General features: G+C 36.4%; 1 protein-coding gene across 1 annotated transcript; it reads right to left on the bottom strand.

Annotated features, from left to right (window-relative positions):
• Window positions 1-20,381: 20,381 nt before the first annotated feature.
• On the bottom strand, window positions 20,382-24,141 carry ABCG14 (ATP-binding cassette 14). The gene is made up of 5 exons (XM_090307112.1): window positions 23,617-24,141; window positions 22,610-23,414; window positions 21,862-22,038; window positions 21,396-21,586; window positions 20,382-21,301 (listed from the first exon to the last, which is right to left on the bottom strand). Exons 1-5 carry the CDS (start codon window positions 23,725-23,727, stop codon window positions 20,651-20,653), a joined length of 1,935 nt encoding a protein of 644 aa, XP_090163238.1. The 5' UTR covers window positions 23,728-24,141; the 3' UTR covers window positions 20,382-20,650.
• Window positions 24,142-24,482: the final 341 nt, after the last annotated feature.

Below are 24,482 nucleotides of genomic sequence, written 5' to 3'. Positions count from 1 at the left end.
GCCAAGGACTATACAATGAGCATGATTGTCTATATGATCGTATACCGAGTGATCATGTAGCTAGTGACTATGCGATGAGCATGCTAGCCTACACAATCGTTATGTGAGCATGCCATGTAATGACCCGACCCCCTAGGACTTAAGTTAGGTCGTTACTAAATACATGCATGCATGAAACTTAAAACGACACTCTTTTATGGTGAAATAAATGCTAAGTAAATAAGGTGAGTGCAAAAGGCTTTCATTAAATTCAAATATTAAAAATAAGTTTGAAAACGATTCTTAATAGTAAGTTTCAAACATCAAATTTGAAAGTTAAAAACATGAAAATAAATCTAAATCTCTTGAGCGGAAGCATAAAACTAGTCTCAGTGGCTCGATCACGAATTCTTGTCCATCGCCGATGCAGCTCTACCCTTACCTGAAATAACAACATGAAAAAGAATGAGTATAAAATACTCAGTAAGTAACCCCACTACTGGGGTCAGGTTAGGCATCTATGTCCTCTAGATGCCTACCTCTGGTGGAACATATAAACTGTCCTAGTCCTCATGGGACACATACATACATTAAATACTGAGTTCTATCCTACTGTAGCTAAATATGCCCACTACCTCTGATGAATCCCGAACGAAACACAAACTGGTGAATCCCGAACGAAACACAATATCTGGTGAATCCTGAAGGAAACACAAATTGGTGAATCCCGAGAGAAACACAAACTGGTGAATCCCGAAGGAAACATAATATTTATTGAACCCCGAAGGAAACACAAACTGGTGGGCATTCTAACTAATCAGTAAAATCACTATCACAATCTCGACATCACAATCTCAACATGGTTCTATAATATACATATACATCTCATCATCACGATTCTACAATATACATATAAATTTCTTCATCATAGCTTTACAACATATGTATGCATCTCATCCTCCTCAGATTCAGCAGGATATCCAATAAAAATAATATACTCAAATCATACTAGTATTCAAACATCTCTATGCACAACTAGCCTTTTAAACTCTCATATCAACAAAGCATACATAAACATTAAACTATCAATATATCCTCAGTAAATCATATTTGTCAATTCCTGGCTCCAGTCATTTCAAACCTCAGTCAATGAAGGAGACATAAATATCATGCTAACTAATGATCCTCAATAAATCATAATTATCATTGTCGGGAACTAGGGCAGTTCCAGTAGTAAGATTACTTACCTCAACTTGATAAAAAACACAAAACTAAATCTCCTTAGAACTTCTTTAGCACCCTTGAATCAACCTAAAGTTGTGGCTTGGTCCAAGACAAATTCCAATACTCGATTTAATTAGCCAATTTGATCATGAATTAAATCCAAAATCAATAACTTAATTTTCTCACTATTACTCTCAATCCAAAAGAATAACCATCCAACAACTTACAAAACTTACCGATCTTCACTAATTTTCTGCAAAACAAAATGGTATCTAGCTTGATGGTCAATACCTCAAAACTTCCACACCTTGAATCTAAGTTTCAAACCAAAGAGAGGTTACTAATTTAACCCAAAATCAAAGGGGTGAACTTCACCTCCCAAATTATAAGGAAAAAATAAGTCTTACCCAAGGTTTTTTCTCAAAATTCCGACAAAGATTAGGGCAATGGCGGCCGACGGCGCGTCGACTTATGGCTGCCATAGATAGGCAACATGTGTTGCTATCGAACAACATAAATTGTTTAGGCTAGCAGCTGGTAATGAGGGTCTTGCATGAGAAGGGTTTGCGAGAGTGGGAGAGAAGGGGAATTTCTAGTTTACATATTTTATTCAGCAGTGATTACGAACAAACCAAAGCTTCAAACAATGATCCAACCATTCAAAATGAAAATCTATATGTCTCAAACAAACTGACCAAATTTGAGCACGATCTAACGGATCAAACTCTGGCCATCGATAATTTTGTGGAAGATGTTGCTGAAAAACCGAATTGTTTTCTCCCCAATTTTTGACCTCTTTTCACTCCCATTTAATTTCGAAAAAAATCTCAATTCTTTTATTTTTTTTCTAAATTTTGAAAAGATAAATAAAATATTTTATCACAATATCTCCAAAATCTCCAAAGATTCTATTAAATCTAGAAATCAATTAACTTTTCAAATTATCTTAATTTAGGCTTCAAAAACCCAAATTAAAGGGCATAAGATCCATCAATTTGATACAAATTAAATCCTTTCAAATATTTAAATCAATTCAAAACCACATGAAATTAATTATCTCTTTTAATTTTTTTTTTAAGTTGGCCCTAAAATCCAAAATCAAAGGGAAGCAAAATTCAATATTTTCAAGATAACCCGTTCGAATATTTAATCAATTAAATTCAATTTAACCAATAAAAGTTTTTCAATTATTCGAATCTAACCTCAATTTTCCAAATGAAAGGAAAATTTAAACTCAATAATTTTAGATAATTAACTTAAATTTTCCTGAAATTCGAGATGCTACATGCCATGCGTCGAGTATCATATACTCTGCATCGTTTACCCCAAGCGTCTACGCGATCAAGTAACCAACACAACACGATCGAGTAAACTCTTTAGTCGAATGCGTAGCATTAGGTATGCGATCGTTTAGCAAATACTACACGATTGAGTAGAACTTTTCTACATGATCGCATAGCCAAATCTAAACGATCATTTAGCTTGGGCTACACGATGCAACCAACGATTCGTTTTCTCCCTTGAAGCAAACAACAACTCCTTGTGTCTGAAGCTTCATCAATAACGACTAAAACAAACAAAAAAATGGATACATACTCGATAGCAAGTTAATTATGCCCAAAAATGCAGGAGCCCTTACAAATTAACTTTTGTAAATGTAAAGAAGGCTTTAACAGAGGTAATTATCCTGTAAACATCCATCAAGTTCATCCACAACCACACTTAACACTTAAACGCATTGCAGAATTCATAAAAACCACCAAGACTGTGAATGACATTCAATACAGCAATGGAATTTGGAAATCAGAACAACTTGGCTCTAATACCAATTGAAGAAACTCTAATTATAGAGGACATGTGAGTAGAAGCGGATCGTTTCAAACTCCATTGTGAAATAACTCAAACATTTACAATCATACAGAAACGACTATGCTTCTTATAAAAAACAAAGGATAGAGTGACAATACCTTTGAAGAACACTTTCTTCACGTATTTCCCTCGATCAGTCACCAACACGTCGAACAGCACGAATGCAACAAGCAACTGGAACTTCCTCGATCACCAGTGAGTAAAACTCAATCCTCGAACAGAACTAGACACCACCACAAGATTACCTTGGTATTCTCGGTGTGAGAATCCAGGAGTTGTGGGCTCTGGCTGATTTTAGATAGAGGGAAGGAAAAAGTGAAGGAGGAAATGATCGAGTAAGCGATCACACAATCGTGTAGTAAATGAAGTCTATCGTATAGACTCGACGCTCGATCGTTTAGGCTCTATAAAGCTATCGTGTAGTAAAACTCCTTTTTTTTACTCGATAGTCAATCTTGTAGTCACTCGTAGTAATCTGATTACTTGTTGCGTATAGTCTGTAAGATTTTGATATCCCATTTCACTTTTATCTCACAATTGCCAGAAAATCGTGTAAAACCACCCACTAAGATAGTTATTGGGAAAAATAAATATCAATTATCATATAATAATAAATTATAAATAAATACAATAACTAACTTATCATATTATATTTATAACCTATAGTTTTAATATTGCATCATATGCAATATATAAACCATAGTTCTTTTTCTATTTTATGGCGTTTAATATAAATCATATTTATATTAATTCCTCCAATCAAATAATAATGTATCAAATACATCATATCAATTATATCATATATAATTTAATTAATTTAATTATATCATATATAATCAAATTCCCACTTGTTAATTTGAACGTTTCAAACTAACCCAAAAACTGATTCTCAACTTGAATTCATTGAGCTATAGAGGGGACCTTATGGACCTGTAGTTTGAAGCTCCAACGGTACGTGAATAACTGACTAAACTCTTTAATCATGATATCCACCATCCGTTAACTGTCGGACACTCCACTAAAGACCTGTTAGGATTGGTGTCCTAATTCTCCTAGAGTCTCGTTGTTGATATATACACATTGTTATGAATAAAATAAGAGTTATTTTATTTGGCATTTACTCATATCCAATAAACAAAGCTCCATGGTTATTGTATGTAAACTTAAGCATGTATATGAGATATACAAGTGGATCATGTCTTAAGTGATAACCTAAATAAATCTATAGTATAAGGATTAAGGAGGAATACCTGATCCTGGTGACACTATGGATATGGCCCGCTTTGTAGAGGTTTGCAAGTGTTGTGAACTACTACAGATGGTAGATCCTGACTATTCATGTGGAGACAAGCAAGCGGGGGTGTCTTATACAAAGAGTTTATATAAGATCGAACCACGAAATGATTCGTCTCTGTATATAACATCGTAGATACTGGAGACTTACATCTCACCTAAACGACCATAGGTGACATGACCTCAATCCTGAGTGTTTTGGGAACTTCTGCCTTTGAGGTCGGTCCTTTGATTAATATGGGTGATAGTGGCCAGATTGCCAACTCAACATGCCTACGTTTTTGGGCACTTGTCTGATTGGGAGTTGGGAACTTAGTTACACAAGATGGAATTCACTTCTTCCCCGATGTAGGGGTAAGTAGATAGATTACTCCTTCAAGGGCTAATTCTGGGGCTTGAACATAGTGGTCACGTATTCTTTTTGAAAGAGATTATTCGATCATAGTAGCACTACGACTTATGTTCATTAGAAGGATCGATGGTACTTAAGGAGTCAGATGTAACTATAGGGGCATAACGGTTACTAGCCCAGCTGCACTTATGAGCGATCTATGAAGGGTTATCACACTATTGATTGGTTGATATGGACACATAACATATATATAGTAAGGAGAGTTCAACTGTTGATCTTTAGTGGAGTGTCGGCAGTAACAGATGGTGGATCCTGTGACTAAATAGTTTAGTTAGTTATTCACATACCGTTGGAACTTCGAGCTACAGGTTCATAAGGTCCCCTTGGTAGCTCAATGGATTCAAGTTGAGAATCAGTTCTTGGTGTTGATTTGAAATGTTCAAATTGACAAGAGGTAATTCGATTATATATGATATGATCATTGTGGTGTATGAGATACATCAAGTGGAGGATTAATGTAAATAAGATTTACATTAAGTACCATGAAATAGAAAAAGAACTATGGTTTATATGTTTCATGAGATGGAATATTAAAACTATAGGTTATAAATATAGTATGGTAAGTTGGTTATCATATATATTTATAATAATATTAATTATTGGATAATTATCTCTTTTTCTCTAATAACCAATTGAATGGGAGGTTATTGGTAGTTTCATGGTAATCGTGAGATAAAAGAAAAAATATTTTCCAAAACTTAGTTGAATTGAGATTTCTATTCTCAGAAATTTCGCACGATAGCTGTCAAGTGAATTAGATTCACTAAACGATAGCTGAAGAGAGACTAGACGATCATGGAGTGATACTATAAGATAGTTCACTCAGCTGACCTTTAGCTAAACGATCGTACAACTTTTGCTAAACGATCGCATAGCATCTGTTAAACGATTAGGCATCGTCTATACGATAGACCTTGTCATCTCTCACTTGATCAATTGTTTACATGATTTTTCCTCCGGTCTCGTCCTCTAACTAAGTCCACACAGAACCCACACTTCTGGATTCTCACACTAAGAATACCAAGGTAGCCATTGTGGTGGTGTCGTACTGAACTAAACATAGTCGAGGTTTTTCGAGGTCGTTTGTTGTGTTCATGATCTTGGATTTCGTTGTGTTCAAGATTGCTGTTGATTGTGCAGTGTAGCGATTGAAGTGTTCGAGCATTCGGGTTTCCAGTCTTACTGATTGTTCGAGCATTCGTGATCAAAGGTGTTGAAGATGAGTCTTCAAAGGTATGTGCATTCTGTCCCTTGATTGTATAGTAAAGCATGTTGTAATTTCGTTTTGTGCACAACCTGTATGTTTCCGTTTCTTGATTGTAATTGTTAATGTTCATATACAAATGGAATTTCGAACGATCATTCCATTGCTCATGGAAATCCTCATGTCCAATTTCCTTCAATTGGTATCAGAGCCAGGATATTCTGATAATCCAAATTTCATTTTTGTTTTGAACTTCTTTTACAATTGTGGTGGGTTTTTTTCTGCATTACGTTTAATTGTTAAATGCGTTTGTGGATGGCATTGATGAATATTTATAGGTTAATTGCCTCTGTTTAAAGCTTTCTTTAAATTACAAAGTGTTAATTTGTAAGGGCCCCTGTGTTTTTGGACATAATTAACATGCTATCAAGTTTGTAATTCAAAGTATTTGAGTTCGTCGAGTCGTTCGTGATGAAGTTTCGAAGCATGGAAATGCGATTTATCAGCGAAGAAGAAGACCAAGAGTTGGTCGTGTCGTGTAGTCTCAGGTAAACGATCATTGGGATTTGGCTAAATGATCGTGTAGTTTTTTCTATACGATCGTATAGTATTTACTAAACGATCATTTAGCTAATGCTAAACGATGGGGTAAATTGTTTACTCTATCTCGTAGCAATCGTTGCCCGATTGCATAGACGCTAGAGGTAGACGATCGAGTGGGAGCATATGATGCTCATCGTTTAGAAAATGGCGTGCGCTAAACGATCATGTAGTTAGCATGCCTCATCACATAGTCACTACCTACAGGGTCACGCGGTATACGATATGAAGGCGCTCGCTAAATGATCGTTTAGACGATAATGCTTCACTACATCGTTGTCGTTTAGACGATCGTATAAGGTTGCGTTGCGGAGCACGCTGCATGATCGTGTACCTCATGCTTCATGCATAGTAAAAGGTATACGATCGTTTAGCTCTGGAAGTGTAGGTAAACAATTGAGTAAAGCATTTGCTCTTTCGTGTAAACGATCGTGGAGAAGTTTTGGTACACGATCAGTGGAGATGTGGACTTCAACCGGATGGTTCAAAACTCGGTTCACCTGTTTGAATCAGAGACTTTTTGCATTTATAATAGTTAGCTTTAGTTTTTGAGGATTTGAGGCAAATTTTCCCGGTTCATCAACATTTATTTATTATACATGAGATGTATGTGGTTTATATGGAAAAGTGTTTGACATATAGATTTGAAATTCACCTTAGGTTGTGCAATTATTTATGCATCATGTATTATAAGTGTTACAATATTGCATGATGAAATTATAAGAGAGCATGCATATGCATCATGAAAATATAAGAGTTATATTTATGCATGCAGTAAGCATATTCATGCATCATCTTTATATTATAAGCATTATAGTATAAGGGTGAATGGAAGCATGTTTTGTTTGGTTCGTTGTTGTTTTATATAAGTGTTATATAAAAAGGTAGCAACGAATGAACGATGTATGGAGCATGACACTTAGGCAGGCTATTTATAAGCATTATGAATGCCTTGTATGTGTTTGCTTCGTATTGCAATCAGTTTTGGTAGTTTCTGTTATAAATATTATAATAGAAATTAGAACTAAAATCAATAAGAAATAGTTGTATACAGACTTAGGGTGAACTCATGTTTTAAAAGGGTTTTAAAATTGGATTGAGATAGGCCTAAGTTCAAAGTTTCTAATGGGATTAGCAACCTAGTTTAATCTTTTTAAATCGGTTTAATAGGATTAAATTGATTGACATAAAAGATTAAAATTGTATTAAATCTATCTATAAGGGACCTTTTGTTTAAGGCGGGATTTGTCTAGGCTAGGGTACTTAAGCTGACGGAAACTGAATACCCCTACCTGGGAACCGACCTGGAAAGGTGAATTAGATAGATTTTCTGCAAGCATGCGGTAGTTGGTCAAAGACTCCGTTAAAGAGTTTAATGAATGATGATCAAAAGTTGTTTTAACTATCCAAGGTAAAATTTACTCTTGGGAAAATTATTTTAACTTAACCCTAGGTTATAAAAAGTCACTTAGTTAAAATTATTAGTCGTGTTCTTTTCTAAGTAAACTTAACCCTAGGTTATAAAATACTCAGTGGGAGGTAGAGATATATCTGATATGTCAATGATTCCACTTACGTTTCTCCCTAAATGTTCACGCAGTGAGATTCATGCTTGGCTTCATGGTGCCTTGGGAGCATCCCCCTTCGGATGGTGTTTGCATGAGTCAATATCAAGGTAGATGAAGAGAGTGTTTATAGTAAGTGGGGGAAAGGTGTGTGTCAACACGTTCTATGGTCTCTATCAATTGTTCGCATCGTGAGATCATTCTGTACTCCCTCGTGGCACCTTGGGAGCGTCCCCCTTTGAATGGGTTTTGTGCAGTTGGTCCAAATCAAGGCAAACTCTAGAATTGGATAGGGTCACTTAGGTTTTGCCCCAATCAGATTTTTCCTTCGAATTGGCTGTTTGGTGTAGATATCTAGGGCCTAAAATAGCAGGTCACACTTAGGGAGATTGTTAACTAAGTTAATGATCTCTTGGTAAAATCAGTGATGGCTAGTCATTATAGCAGCAAGAGTCGTTCTGGTATTAATGACTGGTTGAGAATTTCTCAATTCAGATGAGGGATAATTGACCTCCCTTCGGCGGCTTTTGCCCTAAACCTTTGAAGCATCATTGCGAAACTAGATGTCACACGGGGTTCATGTTAGTTTTGTTAAACCGTATTGGGTGTTGTATGTTTTTCAATGGGTATTTGCTTAAAACCTAACGTAGGTCAATGTGTTTTTGTTTTTCAGCAACATATTTGTATTTCCGTTTAATGCCTTTAATTTGACCAATTACATACAGTGGAAAGAGTCTTGTAAAACATATTTCGCAGTAAACGACCTCGAATTTGTCATGACTGAGGAGTATCCTCAAGTCTCGACCCTTGTGTTAGAGTTAAACAACATGCAGCGGAAGTATCAAGGATCCATAAGCATTCTAATTCACTAATTTTGGCAAAAACTAAAGCATGCTTCATAAAAATGGGTTTTCAGAACATACATTTGTAGAACTCTTCAAGAAAATCGTTCTTCAGTTGCTATCTTCACTTGATATCATCGTGAACCACCTCAAAGCCTTCCCCACTATGCTCTTGGAGCTTTAGGCAGAGTTGTGGGACTGAAGAACAACTTGTAGATATGGAGAAACAAGGGAAGCTCACAGCAGCAAGTTGAAGAAGACAACTTTTTCTTCACCACGATTTTTCTCTCAAAATTCTGCATTCATCTCTTTTCATCTCATTCTCCAACAACTCCAATCTTCTTTACATATCATGATGAACATGCAAAGAGATGGAGTGCATGGCTTGCAGCTCATGCTTGAAGAATCAAGGTAGAGAAGATCATGGTTTGTGTGTGAGCATAAAAGATGATGATAATGGAAAATACTCTTTTTCCATTATGTGCCATGCAAAAATGATTTTTCCATTTCATTTTTAAAATACAAAATGACTTTTAAATCATTTTAATTTAAAATTTGATTTTCTTAAATTAATTTCATAAATCAATTTAAAAAATTAATTAATTTAATATCAAATATTAAATTAACTTTTGCACAATTATCATCTTTATATATTTAAATCATATTTAAAAATGTATTCTCTTGTTCCGTTTAATTTGAACGTTTCAAATTAATTTCTCAAGCTACCCTAAAACGTACCCATTTACGAGCTAGTAGGGGGACCTCACGGACCTACAGATCATGGGCTCCAACGATCCGAGATTAATCGGCTAAACTCATTAGACCGATCTAACCCCCATTCGTTAACTAATGGGTGATTTCACTAAAGCCCATAGTTGAACTCCCCTCACTGTAGATATATTATGTCCACTCGATATAACCATGATTAGTAAGTTAACCTTTCACAGGTTTCTCGTAATAACGGTTGGGTCGAATATTTGTTTTACCCCGAAATTACCTCTTGTTCATTAAGTTCCACTGATCCCCCTAATGGACAATTGATTTGTGATCCAATCAATAAATTTAATCCCTTTCAGGCCAATGAGAAGGTGAGGCCTCTTGTTCAAGACCCAAAATCAGCATTTGAAGGGAACAACCTCTCTACTAACCCTAATCGGTTAGGAGTGAATTCCCTCTTGCACCCTATGTTCCCAGCTATTCATCTGGTCTTATCCCCAAAATGGTAAGCTTATTGAACAGAGGAAATTGGTCTACTCTCACCGTTTGCAGATCAAAGGATAATCCCGAACAAACAGGAGTTCATAGTTAGCTCATGATTAAGGTTAAGTTACGTAGGTCATCACTTTGAAATTGCCAGTCTTAAACAGTAAACAGCGTTATAAAGTAAGAGTGACAGATTTCATGGTCCGATCTTGCACAAAACTCATTTGCATAGGACACCCCCACTTCTCATGTCTCAATGAATTAGGATCACTTCGTATGTAGCACTTTACAACATTTTGTAACAACTACAGAATAGGCCGCATCCAATAATGTTACCAGAATAAGGTACTCAACCTTATTCATATACTATAGATCATTTTGACTATTTACTCGAACCTGATCCACTTGTATGTCTCCACATAAAGTTCAAGTACTCATATAATAGTCAAGAGACTTAGGTTTATTGGATTTCTAAAAAAACAATATATATTCAATAATAACTTTATTGAATTCTCAGAATAAGTTCTAATGTTTACAAACCAAGAGTTTTAGGACATAAAATCCCAACACCTTGATGCACCACAAAGTGTTCGTAATGCATATGAGGTGTGGATGAAGGCTAATTCATTGGCCCGACTTCACATATTGGCTAGCATACCTGATGTTTTGGCCAAAAGGGTTGAGAACATGGTCATTGCACGCGAGATCATGGACTCATTGCAACATTTGTTTGAACATCAATTCTTACTTTTCGAGCACAGGGGGGATGAATGACTAAACCAGTAGTGTCAGTTCCCAAGTTAAACTTCAGGAAGAGGAAGCAAATGTTGTTGACTTTGTTGAGGTTCATAGAAGAGAAATATTCTCTGACATTAAACTTGGAGCTTATTTAGGTTCTGATGCTAATCCCACTACTCTCCAAAAGAGGAGGATGTCTAAAGACAGTAAATCTAATTTATTGGTCTTGGAGACGTGTTTGGTAGAGAATGATGATTCTGCCTGGATCCTTGATTTGGGTTCTACTAATCACGTCAGTTCCTCTTACCAAGGATTCAGTTCTTGGAAAATGTTTCCATAGGGAGAGATGACTTTTCGAGTTGGTACTGGTGAGGTTGTTTCACCTGTTGCTGTAGGCAGGCTGAAGTTATTTTTGGACAAGAAATGTTATGTGTTACTGGATAATGTTTTCATAGTTCCTCATAATAAGAGGAACTTAATCTCGGTTTTTTGTCTCATTGAACAAAGTTATACCGTCTCTTTTTCCAAGAATAAAGTGTTTATTTTCAAGAATGTTGGGTTTGGTTCAATGGAAAGTAACTTATATGTACTAAGGTCGTTAGTCATAAAAGCCTTGTTTAATACTGAAATGTTCAGTACAGTGACAACAGTTAAAAGACCAAAGGTTTCTCCTGAGGAAAATGTTCATCTTTGGCATCTAAGGTTAGGTCACATCAACCTCACGACTCTTCATGGGAGCTTTATGTGGATGGATCATTCTATAAAGGGTTGCGAAGGCAGATTGCTGTTGTTGTCACCAGAGGGAGGGCGTCTTGAGTATGCCCTAAGGTTCAAGTTTTGGGCTTCGAATAACGAGGCGGAATATGAAGCACTATTAGCTGGATTGCGACTAGTTGTTGGAGTTGGAGTCACCAACCTAATTATTTACAGTGATTTCTAACTCATTGTCAATCAGGTAGCCGAGAAATACTAGACCAAAGATCGTAGAATGGCTTTTTATCTTTCAAAAGTCTGGAAAATGCTAGGCTCATTTAGTAGGTGCAAGATAAAGCAGATACCACAATCTTAGAATACCAATGTCGACTCCATAGCCCGGTTGGTAGCAGCTTATGATGCTGACTTAAGTAGAATGACACCTGTAGAAGTTTCGAATACACCCAATATATTGAGAGAAGAAGCTATGGAGATAGATGAGCAAGCATGGATCGAGCATAGCAGTTGGATGACCCCCTTAATCCAATTTCTGGAAAAAGGGTATTTCCGGATGACAAAGTTGAAGCTCAATGGTTAAGGTGCAAGGTTGGCCACTATGTAATAAATAATGGAAGACTGTACAAGAGAGGATATTCTCTCCCTCTGCTAACATGTGTTGATTCAGAAGAATCTGATTACATCATGCGGGAAATGCACGAGGGAGTGTGTGGTAATCACTCTGGGGCCCGATCCCTCGTAAAGAAAATAATTCGCCAAGGTTATTATTGGCTCACACTAGCTCGAGATGCATGTAAGTTCACCGCATCTTATGATCAGTGTCAGTGATTTACGATTGTACCTAAACAACCTTCTAAACCTATCACAAACATTATGATGAAGGAACTCATTTACAAGGAGAACCATGAGCGAAAGCGGATCGTCCAAATCCCATTTTGATTGAAAACAAAAATTCACAGTAAACATACAGATTATGCATTCTATGTAAAATTACAATATGCTTTCTAAACAAGAAGTAGAAGTCAAGTGATTATACCTTTGAAAAACACCTCTTCTCGTACAACCCTTGAACAGTCACGAACTCTTCGAACAACAACAAAATTTGAACACAGCAACCTTGAAGATTTTCTTCAAGAATCTCACGAACCAAAAACGAGACACAACCACTTGGATTCCTCGGTATACTCGGGGTGAGAACCCAGGAGTTGTGGGCTCTGACTATTTTTCTTAGGAGGAGTTTTTGAGTTTGAAGGAAGAAGACGATTGAAGAAGAAACACTATCGCATAGAGAGCCTCTCAATTGTGTAGTAAAGAAAAGTGTCTATCGTATAGCCTCTATCAATTCGTGTAGTGTAGTAAAGGAAAAATGAAACTTATTTTATTTATCCCATTTGCCATAAAAACTGCTCAACCACTCACTAAGGTGGTTAGAGAGAAAAATGGATTATTATTCAAAATAATAAATAATATAAATACATATGATAACCAACTTATCATATTATATATATAACCTATAGTTTTAATATTGCATCATATACAATATAAACTATAGTTCTTTTTCTATATTTTATGGTATTTAAAATAAATTATATTTATATTAAATTTAACAACTATGAATCTCTTTCATAGAAAAATATATTTGAATCACATTCAAATATTTATTCCTCTAATTAAACTATCATGTATCAAATACATTATATCAATTATATCATATATAATTTAATTAATTTAATTATATCATATATAATTAAATTCTCTCTAATTAATTTAAACAATTCAAATTAACTCAAAACGGATTCTCAACTAAATACTTTTGAGCTACCAATGGGACCTTATGAACCTGTAGCTTGAAACTCCAACGGTACATGAATAATTAATTAAACTCTTTAATTACATTATCCACCATCCTAACTGTTGGGCACTCCACTAAAGATCGACAACTGCACACTTCGCACTACAAATATATTTCTGTGTCCATTGGATATATCCAATCAACAGTACGATGTCCCTTCACAAGTTGCTCGTAAGTATAACTAGACCAAATTACCATTTTGCCCCTGTAGTTACATCTAACTTCTTAAGTACCACTGATCCCTTTAATGAACAATAGATCATAGTCCCACTATGACTAAAACCTTATCGGGCCAAAAGAAGGTATGACACCACATTGTTCAAGCCTCGGAATTAGCCCTTAAAGGAGCAATTTATCTACTTACCCCTGCATCGAGGAAGGAGTAAATTCCATCTTGTGTAGCTGAGTTCCCAACTCCCCAATCAGACGAATCCCCAAAACGGTAGGCTTGTTGAGTCGGCGATCTGGCCACTTTCACCCATGCAAATCAAAGGACCGCCCTCATAGGCAGGAGTTCACAACTCACTCAGGATTAAGGTCATGTTACCTATGGTCATCCTAGTGAAATGAAAGTCTCAATTATGAACGACATTATATAACGAGACTAAGCATTTCGTGGTCCGGTCATATACAAACTTCTTTGTATAGAATATCCCCGCTCGCATGTATAATCTATGAATGATCAGGATCAGATCATTTGTAGAATTTTACAACAATTGTAACATCTACAAAACGGGCCATACTCGTAGTGTCATTAGGATAAGGTACCTAACCTTATCCATATACTATAGACCATTTGGGTTATCACTTAAACATGATCCACCTGTATGTCTCTGCATACATGTTTCATTTGGAAGAACATCATATGTCAATTGGGATACATGTTCTGATCACTGAAAATGGTCATCAATTTGAAAATGCGGCATTCCACCAATTTTGCACGAGCCTCAGTATCAAACATTATTTTTTTCTCTCCAGCCCACCCGCAAGCTAATGGAAAGATTGAAGCTGTCAATAAGATCACTAAGTGAAATCTCAAAGTTAAGCTAGAAGGATTAAAGGGGTTGTGGCTGGAAGAGTTTTCGAATGTGTTGCGGGACTATTGGACGGTGTCTCGAGCCTCAACGGGTGAAACACCATTTTTGTTAGCCTTCTGGGCAGAAATCGTGGTACTGATTGAGATTGGAATCCCTTCCCCTAGGGTCGAGGAATTCGAGTTAGCTGAGAATGATGAGGCGCTTCGTCTAAATATAGACCTATTGGAAGAACGTCAAGAGACAATGAATCTAATGGTGGCAAAATATAAGAATCGGGTGGCATGATACTATAATTTCCATGTACGCAAACGAAGCTTTAGAGTGGGAGACCTAGTCCTTAGGCGAGTCATGCCTAACACTAAAGATCCAGACAGTGGAGCTTTGGGACCAAGCTGGAAGGGTCCTTACCAAGTAGCCAAAGTAATTCGACTTGGAACATATAACTTGACTGACCTAAACGGGAAAAGCTTACCCCGCCCATGGAATGTCGAACACTTGAAAATTTATTTTCAGTAGTTTTCTATGTTCTCCTGATAAACGAATTTGTACTTCCTAGATTCGCTTCAAAATTTTAGCAAAAAATCTATAATGTCTTTCAATTCAAGTGTAAGACTTGTCACTTTTGAAATTGACGATGAGCATTTTGAATCTTAGAGTTTACTCAAGCAATGACATCCTTTCTTTTATGCATAAAGTTACTCATGCGTGAGTGAAGGGCAAGGAGCAATAATAAAGAAAAGCTGGAATATAGCATATTCTGATAGGTAAGCTACAAGCTTGACTTACAAGCAAATCCGAGCTACAACTTTGGATAAGTAAGAGTTAAATAAGTAAATTCCCATAAGTCGAGTTGTAAACAAAAAAAAAAATATATAAAACTCTACATTAAGCGTTGGAGTTTCAAATTTTGCTCAACTAAATTGCAAGTTCAAGCTATCAACCTGAGCTACGAATAAAATAATTACATGCTCCAATAAGAATGATAATAAATTCAAAAAAAAAAAAAAAAACAAAACAAAAGAAAAGAAAGTTTATTCATCTATGTGACCGATATCATCGAGCTCCACAAAACTCCTCGAATCAGGAAAATTATAAACACCTTGGAGAAGATCATCGAAGGCAAGTTGAGGGGCAGTTGGCAAGGCTTGACTGGCAAAGATACCCATACTATCGATCCCCCGGGTCTCGTCATTACATTAGGCCTCAATTTCAGATTGGATGAGATCACCATCAACGATAGGATATTTTGACTTGATAATGCCCATAGTTAGCATAACCCCACATTGAAGGCAGTCGTCCTCCATCTGGCTGTATGCCTTCATTTTTTTTAAAACTCTCGGCCAAGTATTTAGCATCTGAAAGCTTGGTCCGAGCCTCCTGCAACTCAACTTTAACCACGGAAAGCATCTCCTTCAGTTCGTTGACTGAAGTGTCATTTTGAGCTTGAAATGTGGCTAAGGATGCTTGAGAACAGGCAAGCGGAATGGATGTCTCGACATAAAAAGCAAACACTCGATCAAATTCCCTACGAGAAATAGAACTCCTCTTGAGGGTCTGCACCTTTTGACACAGCTTCGCATGATTCAGCCTATAAAACTCTACTTTGTTGCTTAATTTTTGGCAAGACATCATTATTTCATAGGATGCATGTGGGAGTGAGAAAGATGAGAGCAGATAGACAGGTGCACAGAAGAGACAAAGGTATGATCCAACATAATTACTTACCAAGTGAAGATGTTGTTGGGCCTGTGTAATACTCGACCTGGGATCAACATGCCACTAGGTCAGTACTTTCTCGCTCACTCCAGTCCATTGAGCCATAGCCTGAGTTTGGAAGGCACTCTCTTCACCATCGGACTTGTATAGCCCGTTGAAGTCAAAAGGGTGTGAAGGAGACGAGGTAGAACCTTCAGTAGTTGGAGGTGTTGGGACTATCACAGTAGAGGTAGAAGGGTTATGGTAGGGTGAGGTTCGAATGCATGGACATTGGGAAGATGGCTCATCAGGGAGACTCTGTGCGAGATCAGATCCTCTCAGCTCACCTGTGCAAGGCATGGAAAGAGGGTTTGACAGGTGAAATTGGATGGCATATACGTTGGCCCCCAATCCGTCACATATCCTTTGATGCAAGCTCTTGCGAGGTGCCATTCCTAAAAAGGAAAAAGAGAAGAATAAACTTCAAATTAATTCTCTACAAAGATTTTTTTTTTTGAAAAAATAGAGCATCATTCAGACCTATGCGGGTGGACGGGTCGAGTTCAGAACTATCTAAGAACTCTTGCTGAACCAAATTGGGACCGTAGCAAAGCAAGCTGTCAGTTGAAAGAGTTGAGTATCGAAACATAATAACCAAGGTAGGCTTGTATTCAACTGCAAAAAAAAAAAAAAAAAAAAAAAAAAAAAAAAAAAAAAATTAGAATAAATTATAAAAATAGGTCCCGATTGAATGAACGTGCCAAAAAATTACTAAAAGTACGAAACTCGGTCGAGACCAGTAAAGAGGGCTCTTCGTAGTTCGAGGCGAGCCAGTCACTGTTGATGAAAAACCATTGTTTATTCCACTCCTTCATGGTGGTTGGACAAGAGACAATAGAGTTCCCCTTGCGATAGTGACATGATAAAAGTTTGAGGATTACTTTATTTTCTTAAGAGTATGAAGGGACATAAATTCCTCCATAGTAATAGGGTTGGAGTTACCTAGTTAGAGCCAAAGGAAATAACACCCTAATAGCACGTAGTAAAAATTTGGAAATAATTAGAAGGGTGGTACTTTTACATAGATTAAGAATTGTTGAATGAAAGGGTGAAGGGGAAATCTGACTCCAAAAGTAAATATGGCTGGGTAGAAAGCCACTTCGCCTAGGGGTGGATTAGATGGATCTTCACCTAGGGAAGGAACTCTCATGCGAACCGATAAGAATTCGGAATTTGATCCTAAGAGAATTTAAGGCGTTTATGGTTAACGGACTCGAAGGAAGGGCGTGAGAAGTTAAGCCATCACTTTGGAACTCACGTTCCCTCCGTGTATGGTTTGGAGCCCTTTGATTAGGAACGAAGTCGGAATCGTCAGAATTAGTCGACACATTAATCCTAGGAACTAAGACTCGAGTATTCTCCATGGATAGAAAAAAAAAGGAAATATAAGTCAAGTGGTAAGTTACCTTGAGGAATGTGGGATTAAAGATGAAGATTGGAGTGTGGTGAGTTTGGTGGCCAAGTAAACCCTTTTTATATCGAATTCTAGCATGAAAAACGAGGCTCTTCACCTAAGCCAGACTAAGACATGAACGCCAGGAAAGCTTGAGAAGTAAGTTTTGAGCTAGGCTTCAACTAGAGGATTTGAGTCGCTCAGTTTGAGAGAGGGGCAACTGTGGAGGGAGAAATTGAATCCAGATAGCATAATTAAATCCAAGGTTTGGGTAAAGACAGTTGAGCTAACAAGGTGGGCTAAGGAAAGCCAGTCAAGCTCGATAGACAACCCGAAGGTGGAAGCCAAGCCAATAGACTTTCAAATAGTTTTTGGCTAAAACAATATTGTATCTTGTGCATATGGAATGATATATGCATAGATAAGGGATATATATTTAAATAAAGATATATATATATAGACTGAAGGAGGGGGTGGCAGTCGGACTGCCCACCCCCTCCATGGATGAAAAGGCTAGTCGCAAGGGGCTGGTAGCCGGGTTGTAAAGCCCGACTGGCAAGGAAGTGAAGAGGGGGGCCAGCTGGTTTCCCCCAGTCCATTCAACGCCAGCCCAAGTAGGTTGGCAGTTGGGCTTTTTGGAGGCCAACTCAAAAAAAATATAATAATATAATAATAAATATATTTTTATGGGTAGTCAACCTCATAGCACATTTCTACCCTCAATTGGGCTAGCCCAGTTGATGTAAGAAATTTTGTAAGGGATCTTAGCCATGCATTAGTCTTTCAAGAAAAGGAAAATTAATGGAAACCTCTTTTAAGATGGTTAATTTAAAGACTATTTATTTATCCAATTCCGTTTGTGCAACTCAATTATTACATAACACATTAAGAATAACTATTGGTTAATCAAAAGTCATACTTTCACCCAAAAGTCGAGTACATTAAGGGTTGAAGTCCGTAACAGCCGGGATAATGATGGTTCAGGTGAAAAATGAATAAAGTAATGATTAATGATGGCTTGGAAGCCAAAGAGACAAGCTATGTTCAGTTATTACATGGACGACCTATATAATTCAAGGGGTACCATCAAAGAGATGTATGCTTTTCAACTTTTGCTAATTTTTACCAGTTGACTTAAATTCAAACCCGATTCTAACTTGAGCGTCGGAGTGGATTTGGCTTAACACCACACCGGTGTTAGCTTTATTCACCTTTTTTTGCAAGATATCCAATTATTCTCCTCCAAATACAAATTTACCGTTGGTGCAATTCTCGGTATCAACACAAATAACTAATTTTTAGGAGTAAATATTTTTAGTGATTCATTAGTACATGAAGCACTTCTTAGTCTAATTCTTACAATTATATACTCTAAGATACATCTACATACGTATATAGTTTAGTTTTACGATTATAATTATAAGATATGTTAATGAGTTGTTTTAGTTCATATGAATGAATAAATCAAGCATATATACACAATATTCAATATTTTATATGGTTACTTGCTTTAGTAGAGTACGATTGGTAAATTTTTTAGTATTGTTTTATATGTATGTATGGTCTCTTTCACAGGCGGAGCCACATAGGGACCAGGAGCACATGTCCCTTCAATTAATCCGTCTTTTATTATATATATATATATATATATATATTATATATATATATATATATATATATATATTATATATATTATCAATACTATTAATATTCAATCTATATAATCAAATATAATATTCTTATTATTAATACTTTTGTAGAGTTAATTCAAAATAAATATGGAGAGATATTATAAAAGAAAAACAACAATAGAACCTGTAAAGATATCATTTTCAAAGAAGAAAATGTTTTGGATTTTGATCAATTTTATACAAAAATCAATCTAGAAAAACTACTTACAAATCCTGGTCTAAGAACCAAAATTTATGATTATAGTTATAATATTTGAGATGAAGTTCGTATAGCATATTTACTAAAAGGTCTTTCTCAACCTTGAAATCGTACTTTTCCCACTTAAGAATTTTGGTACAAAGTCAAGACGATTTAATACAGTTTGGTTAAGTGAATATTCTAATTAGTTAGAACATAACATTTGAAAGGATGTTGCATCTTATTTATGTTAGTATCTATTCAAACCAGAAGTAAATGAAGGGTCAAGATCAATTTCAAAACATGAAAACTCATATGGGACAATTGTAACGTAATAAATTAGTTAATATATGAAGTTGTGAATATTTCCTTTGCATTCATTTATAGATTTTTTTTTTTTTTTTTGTTAGACTTATATATATATATATATATATATATATATAGTATCCTCCTATATAAAATTCCTAGCTCTGCCACCGGTCTCCTTAAAAAGAAAAAGAAAACAAAGAAAATATTTTTTGAGTTTGAGAATGATGCAATTGTTTTACTAATTTTGCTAATTTTGTTTTTTGGTTGCTAAGTTTGTTGTTATTTGGGCCCTTTTGCGAAAGCAGCCCATATATCTAATTTCAAATTTGTAGGCTAAATCACACATAGACACACATCTACATACATATACAAAAATTTACCTTTTTTGTTTTAAAAATATTTAGTTTCTTCAAAATTACAATATGATGTTTTGACTTTTTGACAAATATTCAAAATGATATCATCCCATTTCTTAAATATAAATTTTGCTTTTAACGTATGTATTTGCAACGGTGCAAGGAAAAAATAATGTGAAAAATATATAATGTCATATCAATCTTTAAAGATTTTGTTGTTGTCGGGTGTGGAGAATATATAATTTTTAGTAGGAGAAATCTTGTGGGTAGGGGATTAGACTTTGTTCCAAGGTGTCCACCGTGCGGTAGAAAGGCAAAGACGTCGAAGCAGTTTTTTTGGAGGTGTAAGAAGATGAAAGCATCCCACAACACCATAACAAGAACAAATAACAAAACATAAAACCATATCCAAAAAAGAAAAAGACCCGCTCTTAATTGCTCATCTCAATCTCACCCTATGAAGAGCTAAGTATGCAATCAGCCGGTAGCCCACCAACATGAGTGCCATTATACAAACATCAACCCAAAGCCCATCCAAGCCCACCGATTTAACAGCCGGAAAATCCACCACCCGACAAAACTCTCCTTTCCCACACTCATAAACGTCGTCGTTCTTGTACTGCACGCCCAACAAAAGCTTGTAGCAATAGTAGCTATAGCTGAGATACTTGAGCCACACAATGAATGGAGGGATTTGTTGAATATAGTAGCCACCTGCAATGAGGAAGACCAGGGTGGTGACGGAAGCAAGAGTGGTGGCTTGCTTGACGTCCATGAGAATGGCACCGAAGGCTAAGCCAAGACTCTGTGAGACAAGAACACTGTAAAGAACGACGAGGAGGGAGAGAAGGAAGGTGGGAGGGTGGGGGTTGAGACCACCCATGAAGTAGATAATGAAAACGAAGGCCGTGGGAAGTGCGAGTTCTAAAGGTAAGTCACCGACTGTGCGGGCGAGGAAATAAGACGAAAGACGATACATGCCAGACGAGCGCTCTTTGATTAGCATTGTGCGTTCTTGCGGGAAGGTGAACACTGCGTTGTAAAGTGGGTAGAAGCCCCAAAAGACAGAGAAGAAGAACAACAACGCTATCTGAAACATCGAAAACGTCAATTTGTTAAATCATTTATAAATGATTCATAGATGCATTTTAGAGTCAATTTAATTATATATCGGAGATTCTTACACGATCCTCAACGTGAGATGTTGGAGTGTGCCACCAAAGAAGTCCACCAAGAGTGGCCACACTGATTACTTGAAAAATCCTTAGCCTATTGAACGCATCATACCTTCTTTCCTTTAGCCCTCTCTGCAATAGCACTCTGAATTGATACCACCAGCTTGTGCACCACTCTTCTCTTGATCTTCTTTCTCTTTCTACATCCACATTTCATTATTATTATTAATGACTATTATTAGAATCTAATTCCTCTCAAATCATCACAATTTACTATACTTTTTTTTTTTTTTTTTTTAATTTTAATACAAAAAGTGGGTGTTATTGTGTCATGTGTTGGTGGTGTCATATTCATTATCCAACTCCCCATTCCTATTTCTAAACTTTTTTCTATTTATCAATTGAATGACTTTCTTTTAAAAAAAAAAAAAAAAATTAAAAATTCAGAGTAAAAGAGTTTTGAGATTGAGCTTACTTGAGGCATCTTTGGCATAGTTATTGAAGTTATTTGCATCCAAACTACAAAGCTCAGCCTTCAATGTGGAGGAAATGTTCTTATCATAAGCTGAAATTAGGGCCTCCTTCACACCCTTTTGCTCTTGTTCCATATTCTCTCCTCCGTCATTTGCATACTTTGAATCAGGGCCAATCCCTATCATTAATTAGAACAAAAATAAAAATCCATTTCATGACTTCCAATCATATTTAAATATACATCCTTCACTATATATATATATATATATATATAAATTCATTAGTCAATATGATCAATCACATCATAATAATTTTTATTCTATTTGAATAATTATGTTATGAAGAATACTTATAAATTTTATCAGATATGTCATTATGAACCTAACTGAATAGATAAGAGATAACTTTTTACTCTACAATATTGTCGAACTAAAAAATGGGTAAAAAAGTGGAAATTAAAAGAAAGAGTGGTAGAGGAGGGGCCAAATTTTAAAATGAGGGGAAAAAAAAAGTTTAAAGCATCAAAATGTGTAGTAGTAGGCCAAGTGATTATAAATGGCCTACACATGATTCAGTATTATAAAGAGAAAACAAAAAGGACAAATAAATTCATATATTTTTTTAAAATATATATAAAATAAAATAAATTAACTCAGAACCCAACTTTTTTTTTTCCTCCTTTCTCTTTATTCATATTGCTATAATAAAAAAATACCTATTTTAAGAAAAAAAAAAAAGTTTCATAATACCATTTGCAAGATCAAGAAGAAGATCAGCTGGATTGATGGTAATGGAGGTTGAGAATCCAATGGAGGAGAAATAATCCATGGCGGTTGAAGCTGAGCCGTAATAAATTGGGCTTCCTTCCGACAACAAAACCACCTTATCAAACATGTGGTACAGGCGGCTTGACGGCTGATGAATTGTCGTCACGACGGTCCGGCCACCGGCGGCGAGGCGTTTTACGGTGGTGAGGATTTTCATAGCGGTGGTGGAGTCTAAACCGGAGGTGGGTTCGTCGAGTAAAAGCAAGCTTGGGTTGATCAGCATCTCTTGACCGATGCTCACTCTTTTTTTCTCTCCGCCGGAGATTCCTCGGAAAAGTGGGCCGCCGATCATGCTGTTGCGGCAGCGAGTTAGCCCCAACTCGGAAATAACTCGCTCGACCGCTTCGGCTTTTTCGTCGGCGGTTAGGGAAGAAGGGAGACGGAGGAGGGCGGTGAACAGTAGGGTTTCGGCGACGGTTAAATGAGGATATAAAACGTCATCTTGCGCAACGAAGCCGGTACGGCGCTTGGTGGCGCCGGAAAATGGTTGGCCGTTGTAGGTGATTTTTCCGGAGAGTTTACCGGAGAGACGGCCGCCGAGGGCAGTTAAAAGTGTGGTTTTTCCACTGCCGGAAGGGCCGAGCATGGCGAGGATTTCGCCAGGGAATACGACGCCGCTTAGGCCGTTGAGAATGGTTTTCTCTCTGGTGGCTCCCCATGAACCACCGCCGCCCCAGCAGCTGCCACTTTTCCCTTCTAACTTCACTTTGTAAACAACTTCTTCAAACTGAAAAATCCAAATTAAAAAAACATCAATCCCCATAGTTTTCCATCTTAGATAATTAACAGAAAGCAATAATACATTAAAAAAAAACCCTTCTTTTAAAATGCAAATAAGTCAATATATTTTAGATTAATTCAAACTTTTAACTCAAAACATAAATGAAAAAAAAGGGGAAAAAATAAGAGGAAAAGAGAAAGAAAGGGACCTTGAGAGTAACAGTAAGGAGAGGAAGTTGGTGGAGATTATTATTGTTATTATTGTGAGAGTCAACATGAAAAGGGTAGGCAAGAACGGTGTCGTTTTGAGGGTCAGACATATCTATTATTTCTAGATCGATGGAAGAAGAAGAAGAAGAAGATGATGATGAAGAAAGCCCTTGATCTTGCTCTAACTTGTGTTTGTATGTTGTATGTTAAGAAGAATAATCACTCACTCTTTTAAACTCAAATGCCCAAAAATATGATGAGCAAATTAAAAAAAAAAAAAAGAGAGAAAGAAAGAGCAAAAGAGTTACTTAAGTGAGTGTTGAAAGAAAGTGGGAGAGAACAAAGAAATATATAGGGAGAGAGGAAACTAGGATGTGTATGGTTGATGAATAGAGAGAGAGAGAGAGAAGTTGGAGCTTTTTTCTCTCTCTCTCTCTCTCCCCTGATGGGATTCCACCATCTTTGCTTTGCCTTTTCTTTTCTCTTAGTTTATTCTCACACTTGCTTTCTTCACCATTCTTTATATTAAACCTACTTAACCCCTTCTTCCTTTATAATCATCTCTCCCATTCTTTTACTAAATAACTTCCTTTCCAACTAACTATTTGAGTGAGGACAAAACATATATTATAAGAATTCGTGTTTATCTGTAAAGATAATGATCTTTACTTTCATTAGTCGTTCGAGATAAGTAAGGTGTGACATGACCAAATTGCACAAGATCAAATGTAAGAGACTATCAATGTCAAATCTAGATTCTGAAGTTTGGTTTGAATCTTAAGTATGGGACTTACCATTAAATATTACTGGTACAATTCTCTTACATTTAGGAAATGTTTAGGAGACTGGAATGTAATGGATTTAT

This window comes from Benincasa hispida, chromosome 1, assembly GCF_027475165.1.
Source record: "Benincasa hispida cultivar pf3 chromosome 1, pf3_genome.v1.1, whole genome shotgun sequence".
NCBI lineage: Eukaryota > Viridiplantae > Streptophyta > Magnoliopsida > Cucurbitales > Cucurbitaceae > Benincasa > Benincasa hispida.
This window is presented reverse-complemented; position numbering and strand designations above follow the sequence as displayed.